The sequence below is a fragment of the Nerophis ophidion genome, linkage group LG15, assembly GCF_033978795.1.
Source record: "Nerophis ophidion isolate RoL-2023_Sa linkage group LG15, RoL_Noph_v1.0, whole genome shotgun sequence".
Lineage (NCBI taxonomy): Eukaryota > Metazoa > Chordata > Actinopteri > Syngnathiformes > Syngnathidae > Nerophis > Nerophis ophidion.
Window position 1 is genome coordinate 44,495,032 of NC_084625.1, and position 12,001 is coordinate 44,507,032.

At 41.9% G+C, this 12,001-nt stretch overlaps 1 protein-coding gene across 2 annotated transcripts in view; it reads right to left on the reverse strand.

Annotated features, from left to right (window-relative positions):
* ptprn2 (protein tyrosine phosphatase receptor type N2) overlaps positions 1 to 12,001 on the reverse strand; it is a 437,308-nt gene that overhangs the window by 20,228 nt on the left and 405,079 nt on the right. For both annotated transcript variants that reach the window (XM_061922231.1, XM_061922232.1), the window contains exons 18-19: positions 2,406 to 2,572; positions 954 to 1,007 (exon numbers count right to left, since the gene is read on the reverse strand). In XM_061922231.1, the coding sequence (XP_061778215.1) occupies positions 954 to 1,007; positions 2,406 to 2,572 (221 nt within the window). The remainder of the gene's footprint in view (positions 1 to 953; positions 1,008 to 2,405; positions 2,573 to 12,001) is intronic.

A 12,001-nucleotide genomic window follows, 5' to 3' on the forward strand; every position in this document is an offset into this window, starting at 1 on the left:
AGTTATGGAAAAAAAGGCCAACATGGCACTGCCATATTTATTATTGAAGCCACAAACTGCATATTTTTTTTTAACAGCTTGGAATTTGGGACATGTTCTCCCTGAGAGAGCATAGTGAGGTTGAGATGGGCAGGGTTGGGAGGGTGTATATTGTAGGTTTCGGAAGAGTTAGTGCTGCAAGGGATTCTGGGTATTTATTATGTTGTGTTTATGTTGTGTTACGGTGCGGATGTTCTCCCGTGATGTGTTTATCATTCTTGTTTAGTGTGGGTTCACAGTGTGGCGCATATTTGTAACAATGTTAAAGTTGTTTATATGGCCACCCTCAGTGTGACCTGTATGGCTGTTGACCAAGAATGCATTGCATTCACTTGTGTGTGTGAAAAGCCAGGATTTTCCAGAATTCCTGGTTTTCCAAAGCACTATTTCCATTCTTTTTTTCTGGCGACCACTAATTTCCACATTTTTCAACGCATTTTAAACATTCCACCGTCAAAACATTCCTCTTAATTAGGACAACAAAACAAAGTTGTTTTTTTACATAGAAAAATCCCCGGTTTTCCTGAAATTACAGGAATTCTGTAATAACATTTCTCAATTCAACATGTTAATGCTTCAACATTTTCGATCGATTTCAAAATTTCAACAACAACCATTTTTTTACTATTTAAAAAAAAAAATCCCGCTTTTCCCAAAATTCCCATTTTTTTCTGAAATTCATATTGAACTTGAAACGGTTTGAATCGGGTGAAAAATGTGGAAGGTAGAGCGCGCCAAAATCTGGAGAAGAAGAAGAAGTTTAATAAGTAGATCAATTTTGTTGTAAAAAAACAAACAAACATGTGTTAATGCTCCAAAGCATCCAGGAATAAAAAGAAGGCATTACTGGACACAACTAAGCTGCAAATGAATGGGAAATAAGTACAATACATTTTGTATGGCTCAATACTCGCCTGCAGTGAACGATGATGGGGCAAGATCGACCCCGGTAGCACTTGTTGACCTTCCTGCAATAAAAGAAGACAAACAGATGAGAAAATAGTTCCTCAAATAGACGTGCCGCCGGTCCATCGGGGGCTTTAACACGCGGCGTCGTGTGTCTGCCCGCTGACGCGTTAACCCCCGCCAAATACGAGGCGCGTTTTTTTTTTTTGCACCTCGCTGTTGCCATGGAAACAGCGAGAGCGCCTGTGCCTTTCCAAAAAAAAAAAAAAAAAACGGGGTGTAAGGGGGGTCTTGCTGGTTTCACCGATCAAAAAATGTAAAATAAATCTTATTCTTTTTTTTTTTTTCCCCAAATACAACGAATCAATCCAATCCAATCCACTTTATTTATATAGCACATTTAAACAACAATAATGTTTCCAAAGTGCTGCACAGCCATGTTAAAAACAATATAAAAAAAAAACAATATTATGCTCCGCCAATGACTGAATAAAACAAAAAATAAATAAAAATAAAACCAACAAAAACAAATATGATTAAAAACTATTTTAAAAGGGTAAAATCAATTAAAACAGTAAAATAAAAATCAAAGTGTATAAAAAACACAGAGGACAACAGAGGACAGAGGACCACACAACTCACGTAGTGTTAAAAGCCAAAGAATAAAAGTGCGTCTTAAGACGAGACTTAAAACACTCCACCGAGGAAAGGAATGGACATCTGTGCAGCACAAAGATGGCAGAAGTTCCCATGCAGGCTTAAAAAAAGGGAAGGTGAGGGAGAGTGGGGTGTGTGAGCCGGTTCGGGTGGGGGGGTGGAGGGGGAGAGGGTGGAGGGGGGGGGGGGGGGGTGTCAGGCGTGGCTGAGGAGACAGTTTCCAATGATCACTTTTGTGACTATGCAACTGGGCTCATATTACTAGCTGCAACATCACAAAAATGACACTGGCAACCGCTAAGTCGAGTCAACAAGTTGACCCGCACGGACGGCCGAGCGCGGGGGGGGGAGCTCGTCCGGTGGTTAAAAACCCGGGACTTCCGCCCACAAATCAGACGTCTTCTCATTCGGCTCGTGCTGTCCCTCCATGGCTTCCCCGAGGAGCGCTACATGGAGAAGCGGGCCAGGTTATTCACTGGCTAACAACCCGCTCTCTCCCTTCCCTACTCTCCTCTAATTGGCTCTTTCAATTAGGTGTTTTTTTTTTTTTTTTTTTAAATTCCCCTCCTTTTCTTCCCAAGCCAAGCAAAGCAGTGCAGTCTTTTCATTTGCTGCATCACATGTGCTGCAGGGGCCAGGAAAGGAGTGGGGGGCGGGGGTGTTGGGGGATGAAAGGATAGGACAGAAAGCTCGTTAGATACAGCCGGCTCGTTAGATCCACCTTCTGTAATACACGGGAAAGGGGGCGGGGCAAGAGGAGGAGATTCCGCGTCAAAGCGCGGCGGCGTGCCGCTCTACTCTACCTGCGGAAGTCCAGCAGCGAGCGCGCCGTGGCGGGGACGCCGCGCTCGGTCCAGGAGAGGAAGTGGAACTGCGTGACGGTGCGCGTCTCGTTGGTCTGCAGGTTTTTCAGGTAGAAGCTCCGAACCAGGAAGTCCTCGCACCAGATGTGCTCGGATACCAAGTTCACCTGAAATGGACGTCGAAACGTTTGTTTACGTTCTACGTGTGGTACAGTGGAACCATTCATCCATCTATTTTCTACCGCTTATTCCCTTTCAGGGTCCCCTATCTCAGCTACAATCGGGCGGAAGGCGGGGTACACCCTGGACAAGTCGCTACCTCATCGCAGAGCCAACACAGATAGACAGACAACATTCACACTCACATTCACACACTAGGGACCCTTTAGTGTTGCCAATCAACCTATCCCCAGGTGCATGTTTTTGGAAGTGGGAGGAAGCTGGAGTACCCGGAGGGAACCCACGCATTCACGAGGAGAACATGCAAACTCCACACAGAAAGATCCCGAGTCTGGATTTGAACCCAGGACTGCAGGCGCACTAACCCCTCTGCCACCATGAAGCCTACAGTGGAACCTTGCTTTTTAAAGTGTCGCTATGGCTGGCGTCATGTCCCTTTTTCTTCTCCGCGTCTTAATTGACACGATGTCTAGCAGTTTGAGCGTCGCATAAAGGCCTACTGAAACCCACCACGCAGTCTGATAGTTTATATATCAATGATGAAATATTAACATTGCAACACATGCCAATACGGCCTTTTTAGTTCACTAAAATGCAATTTTAAATTTCCCGCGAAGTATCCTGTTGAAAACGTCGGTGTGATGACGCGTGCGCGTGATGTCTCGGGTTGTAGCGGACATTTTTTTCCAGCGCGATCCCAGCTATAAGTAGTCTGCTTTAATCGCATTATTACACAGTATTCTGGACATCTGTGTTGCTGAATCTTTTGCTATTTGTTCAATTAATAATGGTGACGTCAAAGAAGAAAAATGTAGGTGTATTGCAGCTGCCTTTAGCAACACAAACACAGCTGGTGTTTCCTTGTTTACATTCCCGAAGGTGAAGCTTTACTATGGAACAGAGCAGTCAAGCGACCACATGTCAACCGGCAGGTTTCAGTGAGAAAATTGTGGTAATATGTCGGTTCTTACCGTAGACATGAGCGGAGCTTGCGTCCTCCTGCAGCTGCGGACTCTCTTACCTGGCGGTCACCACACCACTCAGACTTTCAGGTACCATATCATCTCACTAAAACACTAGTAACACAATAAGCAGATGAGGGATTTTCCAGAATTATACTAGTAAATGTGTCTAATAATATATGAATCGCTCCCACTGCCCTCGCCTTTTTTTTTTCTTTCTAGTCCTTCACTCTCATTATCATTTTTTCCAGCCCGATCCCAGCTATGAGTAGTCTGCTTTAATCGCATAATTACACAGTATTCTGGACATCTGTGTTGCTGAATCTTTTGCTCTTTGTTCAATTAATAATGGAGACGTCAAAGAAGAAAGATGTAGGTGGGAAGCGGTGTATTGCGGCCGCCTTTAGCAACACAAACATACAACAATTCTTCTCAACAAAAGAAGAGAAATATAATCTTAGAGAAAAATGTAATTTAAAACATTTGTATGCACGTACAACACTTAAAACCTTCAGTATATCAGTATGTGGAATTAAATTATGGAATGGATTAAGCAAAGCAATCAAACAATGTACTAATATGATCCATTTCAAGAAACTCTTCAAACTGGAAGTGTTCACAAAGTACAAAAATGAAGAACCATGATAAACATTCTGATTTTACTCACACATTCATTTTCAAAATAATCTGACTTATCTCATCGTATGGATTAAAATTTGAGCAATTATTTATTTATTTATTTATTTGTATTGTGATTACTTATTACTTATGGAGTATACATTGTGAATACATTGAGAACAGGAAGTGAACAAAAGTTTTAGCAACTGTTATGTAAAGAAAAGGGGTAGGATTAAATAAGCTCTGCTTCTTCCTCCTCCTTTTCGAACATGTTGGAAAGAGAAACTGGAAATTGTGATGTATCTTGTTGTATGCTTGCATGTTCGAAATAAACTCAAACTCAAACTCAAACTCAAACTCAAACACAGCCGGTGTTTCCTTGTTTACATTCCCGAAGGTGAAGCTTTACTATGGAACAGAGCGGTCAAGCGAACATGGTTCCCGACCACATGTCAACCGGCAGGTTTCGGTGAGAAAATTGTGGTAATAAGTCGGTTCTTACCGTAGACATGAGCGGAGCTTGCGTCCTCCTGCAGCTGCGGACTCTCTTACCTGGCGGTCAACACACCACTCAGACTTTCAGGTACTATATAATCTCACTAAAACACTAGTAACACAATAAGAAGATAAGGGATTTTCCAGAATTATCCTAGTAAATGTGTCTAATAACATCTGAATCGCTCCCACTGCCCTCGCCTTTTTTTTCTTTCTTTCTAGTCCTTCACTCTCATTATCATTTTTTCCAGCCCGATCCCAGCTATAAGTAGTCTGCTTCAATCGCATAATTACACAGTATTCTGGACATCTGTGTTGCTGAATCTTTTGCTATTTGTTCAATTAATAATGGAGACGTCAAAGAAGAAAGCTGTAGGTGGGAAGCGGTGTATTGTGGCCTCCTTTAGCCACACAAACACAGCCGGTGATTCCTTGTTTACATTCCCGAAGATGAAGTTTTAATATGGAACAGAGCGATCAAGCGAACATGGTTCCCGACCACATGTCAACCGGCAGGTTTCGGTGAGAAAATTGTGGTAATAAGTCGGTTCTTACCGTAGACATGAGGGGAGCTTGGGTCCTCCTGCAGCTGCGGACTCTCTTGCCTGGCGGTCACCACACCACTCAGACTTTCAGGTACTATATAATCTCACTAAAACACTAGTAACACAATAAGCAGATAAGGGATTTTCCAGAATTATCCTAGTAAATGTGTCTAATAACATCTGAATCGCTCCCACTGCCCTCGCCTTTTTTTTTTTCTTTCTAGTCCTTCACTCTCATTATCATTTTTTCCAGCCCGATCCCAGCTATAAGTAGTCTGCTTTAATTGCATAATTACACAGTATTCTGGACATCTGTGTTGCTGAATCTTTTGCTATTTGTTCAATTAATAATGGAGACGTCAAAGAAGAAAGATGTAGGTGGGAAGCTGTGTATTGTGGCCTCCTTTAGCAACACAAACACAGCCGGTGTTTCCTTGTTTACATTCCCGAAGGTGAATTTTTACTGTGGAACAGAGCGGTCAAGCGAACATGGTTCCCGACCACATGTCAACCGGCAGGTTTCAGGGAGAAAATTGTGGTAATAAGTCGGTTCTTACCGTAGACATGAGCGGAGCTTGCGTCCTCCTGCAGCTGCGGACTCTCTTACCTGGCGGTCACCACACCACTCAGACTTTCAGGTACTATATAATCTCACTAAAACACTAGTAACACAATAAGCAGATAAGGGATTTTCCAGAATTATCCTAGTAAATGTGTCTAATAACATCTGAATTGCTCCCACTGCCCTCGCCTTTTTTTTTTTTCTTTCTAGTCCTTAACTCTCATTATCATTTTTTCCAGCCCGATCCCAGCTATAAGTAGTCTGCTTTAATCGCATAATTACACAGTATTCTGGACATCTGTGTTGCTGAATCTTTTGCTATTTGTTCAATTAATAATGGAGACGTCAAAGAAGAAAGATGTAGGTGGGAAGCTGTGTATTGCGGCCTCCTTTAGCAACACAAAAACAGCCGGTGTTTCCTTGATTACATTCCCGAAGGTGAAGCATTACTATGGAACAGAGCAGTCAAGCGAACATGGTTCCCGACCACATGTCAACCGGCAGGTTTCGGTGAGAAAATTGTGGTAATATGTCGGTTCTTACCGTAGACATGAGCGGAGCTTGCGTCCTCCTGCAGCTGCGGACTCTCTTACCTGGCGGTCACCACACCACTCAGACTTTCAGGTACCATATCATCTCACTAAAACACTAGTAACACAATAAGCAGATAAGGGATTTTCCAGAATTATCCTAGTAAATGTGTCTAATAACATCTGAATCGCTCCCACTGCCCTCGCCTTTTTTTTTTTCTTTCTAGTCCTTCACTCTCATTATCATTTTTTCCAGCCCGATCCCAGCTATAAGTAGTCTGTTTTAATCGCATAATTACACAGTATTATGGACATCTGTGTTGCTGAATATTTTGCAATTTTTCTCAATTAATAATGGAGACGTCAAGGAAGAAAGCTGTAGGTGGGTAGCGGTGTATTGCGGCCGCCTTTAGCAACACAAACACAGCCGGTGTTTCATTGTTTACATTCCCGAAAGATGACGGTGAAGCTTTACTATGGAACAGAGCGGTCAAGCGAACACGGTTGGATTGGACCACACACACACACAAAGTATAGTGTATTACGCAGTTATCATTTCGAAAGATTGTGTTTCGAAGAATGTCCTTTGCGAAGGGTTGTACAGGTACGACCATATAATCTCACTTAAACACTAGTAACACAATAAGCAGAGAAGGGATTTTCCAGAATTATCCTAGTAAACTTGTCCAATGACATCTGAATCGCTCTCACTGTATAGTCTTTTTTTTCTTTTTTTTCCCTAGTCCATCACTCTCACTTTCCTCATCCACGAATCTTTCATCCTCACTCAAATTAATGGGGAAATTGTCGCTTTCTCGGTCCGAATCGCTCTTGCTCTTGGTGGCCATGATTGTAAACAATGTTCAGATGTGAGGAGCTCTAAAACCCATGACGTCACGCGCACATCGTCTGCTACTTCCTGGTACAGGCAAGGCTTGTGTATTGCAGCTGCCTTTAGGAACACAAACACAGCCGGTGTTTCATTGTTTACATTCCCGAAAGATGACGGTGAAGCTTTACTATGGAACAGAGCGGTCAAGCGAACACGGTTGGATTGGACCACACACACACAAAGTACAGTGTATTACGCAGTTATCATTTCGAAAGATTGTGTTTCGAAGAAGGTCCCTTGCAAAGGGTTGTACAGGTACGACCATATAATCTCACTTAAACACTAGTAACACAATAAGCAGAGAAGGGATTTTCCAGAATTATCCTAGTAAACTTGTCTAATAACATCTGAATCGCTCACACTGTATAGTCTTTTTTTCTTTTTTTTCCCTTGTCCTTCACTCTCACTTTCCTCATCCACGAATCTTTCATCATCACTCAAATTAATGGGGAAATTGTCGCTTTCTCGGTCCGAATCGCTCTCGCTGTTGGTGGCCATGATTGTAAACAATGTTCAGATGTGAGGAGGTCTAAAACCCGTGACGTCACGCGCACATCGTCTGCTGCTTCCGGTACATGCAAGGCTTGTGTATTGCAGCTGCCTTTAGCAACACAAACACAGCCAGTGTTTCCTTGTTTACATTCCCGAAGGTGAAGCTGTTGTATCACATGCGGTCTGCATCTTCCTCCGCTGCGGTTCCACCCCAGAGGGCCCGCTGACAGGGCACCCGGACACGCCCCCGCGCTCATCAAGCGGACCGTGCCCACTCTCCGCCGCAGCTGGCCGCAGTCTTCACCTGTGACTGATGACGTGAGCTGCTTAAATGACCAGTGGACCCAGGGATCCTGGCGGGAACTTAGTTCTCAGATGGTGAAACTACTCCTCCTTGCTCGTTGCTTATTTCCTTGTGTTTTTCCTGATCCCTGTTTCTCCTGCTCTTCCCACAGTGTCGTGTCACCACCGCTGCTTCCCTCCTGGCTCCCAATTTACCTTCCTGGATCCCCGACTTCTGTTTTGGAATTTGGACTCGCTCTCCTGCTTTTTACCCCGCTTCCGCCATGGACTTCCCTGCCTGCCTCGCCCCTGTCTACACCACCTCCAACACTTTGGTAAGACCCTTCAGTTAATTTCCACACTTAGCCTTACATCATACACTCTTAAGTCTTTGTCACACTTCATATCCATGGTTTATTGTTAGTATTGTTTTGTAGTCTTATTATATATATATAAATACTTACTATATAAATATATTATGAAATGATTGAACACTGCCAACTCGTGTTAGTCTGTCGTCATCTCCCTCTGCAATACATACTGTAACAGAATCTTTACTATGGAACAGAGCGGTCAAGCGAACATGGTTCTCTACCACATGTCAAACAGCAGGTTTCGGTGAGAAAATTGTGGTATTAAGTCGGCTCTTACCGTAGACATGAGCGGAGCTTGCGTCGTTCATCGTACACCTGTCAAAGAGGCAGCTGCGGACTGTCTTGCCTCCTCCGAACGGCCGCCCCCGAACGTGGAATGCTTCCACCGTGGAGGAGGGTAAAAAAAAAAAGCTCAGCCCTGCCCGACCAGCTGCCTTCACTTCGCCTGGTCGAAAAACGTGGCTTCTCTCAGAGACACTGGCGGTCACCACACCCGTGGCCACACCCCTCCGACAGTATAATCTCACTACAACATTAGTAACACAATAAGCAGATAAGGGATTTTCCAGAATTATCCTAGTAAATGTGTCTAATAACATCTGAATCCTTCTCACTGCCCTGTCTTTTTTTTCCCCTAGTCCTTCACTCTCACTATCCTCATCCACGAATCTTTCATCCTCGCTCAAATTAATGGGGAAATCATCGCTTTCTCGGTCCGAATCGCTCTCGCTGCTGGTGGCTATGATTATAAACAATGTGAGGATGTGAGGAGCTCCACAACCCGTGACGTCACGCGCACATCGTCTGCTACTTCCGGTACAGGCAAGGCTTTTTTATTAGCGACCAAAAGTTGCAAACTTTATCGTCGGTGTTCTCTACTAAATCCTTTCAGCAAAAATGTGTCAATATCGCATAATGATCAAGTATGACACATAGAATGGACCTGCTATCCCCGTTTGAATTAGAAAATCTCATTTCAGTAGGCCTTTAAAACAAGTGAGAGTGAGTGTAGAGTTTGAGTTTTCTGTTCTTGGGCGTTCAAGTAGACAGATAGGAAAGAGCTTTCATAGAGTCCCGAAATAAGTGGTCCAAAAAGATAATAAAGTCAGCGAAAAATGGAAATGGCTCTTAAAAATGTCACTTTTATCATCTTGTGTCTGCAGTGATCACTTTGTAAAATGTTTGTTTGAACATTTGATTTATTTGAGAAACTTTCTGGGATGCAATAGAGTTTATTTCGTACTACATTAATAGCGTTTGAGAGGAAAACTGAACGTACAAAAAGGACAATAGTTTAATTTGTGTTCTTTTGTGGTTGCTATGCCTAAATACAACTACGAAGACCTGCATAGGCGGCGCATTATTTTCAAAAACGCATCACGATGTTTGAGGTTTTTTTTCTTCATCACTGATTATTACTCACTACAAACTTCATGAAAGACAGCAAACATAATAAAACATCACTTACTATACAAGGTCTGCTGTCATTAGGATGCAGACTGCTAGTATGTTCATGTATTCCCATTTAGGTGAGGAATGACTCATAATCCTTGCGATGAAACGGGGTGGGAGTTACACACGTCTTTTTGTGTCTAAATGGCTGTCATTGAGTCCCGAAAGAAATGGTTCATAAAGGTAATAAAATCAGCGAAAAAACAATAGTGTGTAGAAGGAAATGGCTCCTAAAAATATCACTTTAATTATCTTGTGGAATACAAACGGACCATGCTCGTGTCTGCAGTGATCACTTTGTAAAATGTTTGTTTCAACATTTGATTTGTTTGAGAAGCTTTCTGGGATGCAATCGAGTTTTTTCATTACTACAATAGTAATGTTTGAGAGCAGAACTAAACATACGAAAAGGACAATAGATGAGTTTGTGTTCTTTTGTGGTTGCTATGCCTAAATATAACTACCAAGACCTGTGTTAATTTCAAAAACGGATCACAATGTTCAAGTTTGTTTTTCTTCATCACTGATTATTACTCACTACAGACTTCCTGAGAGACAACAAACATAATAAAACATCACTTACTGTACAAGGTCTGCTGTCATTAGGATGCAGACTGCTAGTATGTTCATGTATTCCCATTTAGGTGAGGAATGACTCATAATCCTTGCGATGAAACGGGGTGGGAGTTACACACGTGTTTTTGTGTCTAAATGGCTGTCATTGAGTCCCGAAAGAAATGGTTCGTAAAGGTAATAAAGTCAGCGAAAAAACAATAGTGTGTAGAAGGAAATGGCTCTTAAAAATATCACTTTAATTATCTTGTGGAATACAATCGGACCATGCTCGTGTCTGCAGTGATCACTTTGTAAAATGTTTGTTTCAACATTTTATTTGTTTGAGAAGCTTTCTGGGATGCAATCGAGTTTCATTAATACATTAGTAGTGTTTGAGAGCAGAACTAAACATACGAAAAGGACAATAGATGAGTTTGTGTTCTTTTGTGGTTGCTATGCCTAAATACAACTACGAAGACCTGCATAGGCGGCGCATTATTTTCAAAAACGCATCACGATGTTTGAGTTTTTTTTTTCTTCATCACCGATTATTACTCACTACAGACTTCATGAGAGACAACAAACATAATAAAACATCACCTACTGTACAAGGTCTGCTGTCATTAGGATGCAGACTGCTAGTATGTTCATGTATTCCCATTTAGGTGAGGAATGACTCATAATCCTTGCGATGAAACGGGGTGGGAGTTACACACGTCTTTTTGTGTCTAAATGGCTGTCATTGAGTCCCGAAAGAAATGGTTCATAAAGGTAATAAAGTCAGCGAAAAAACAATGGTGTGTAGAAGGAAATGGATCTTAAAAATATAACTTTAATTATCTTGTGGAATACAATCGGACCATGCTCGTGTCTGCAGTGATCACTTTGTAAAATGTTTGTTTCAACATTTGATTTGTTTGAGAAGCTTTCTGGGATGCAATCGAGTTTTTTCATTACTACATTAGTAGTGTTTGAGAGCAGAACTAAACATACGAAAAGGACAATAGATGAGTTTGTGTTCTTTTGTGGTTGCTATGCCTAAATATAACTACCAAGACCTGTGTTAATTTAAAAAACGGATCACAATGTTCAAGTTTGTTTTTCTTCATCACTGATTATTACTCACTACAGACTTCCTGAGAGACAACAAACATAATAAAACATCACTTACTGTACAATGTCTGCTGTCATTAGGATGCAGACTGCTAGTATGTTCATGTATTCCCATTTAGGTGAGGAATGACTCATAATCCTTGCGATGAAACGGGGTGGGAGTTACACACGTCTTTTTGTGTCTAAATGGCTGTCATTGAGTCCCGAAAGAAATGGTTCATAAAGGTAATAAAGTCAGCGAAAAAACAATGGTGTGTAGAAGGAAATGGATCTTAAAAATATAACTTTAATTATCTTGTGGAATACAATCGGACCATGCTCGTGTCTGCAGTGATCACTTTGTAAAATGTTTGATTCAACATTTGATTTGTTTGAGAAGCTTTCTGGGATGCAATCGAGTTTTTTCATTACTACATTAGTAGTGTTTGAGAGCACAACTAAACGTACAAAAAGGACAATAGATGAGTTTGTGTTCTTTTGTGGTTGCTATGCCTAAATATAACTACCAAGACCTGTGTTAATTTCAAAAACGGATCACAATGTT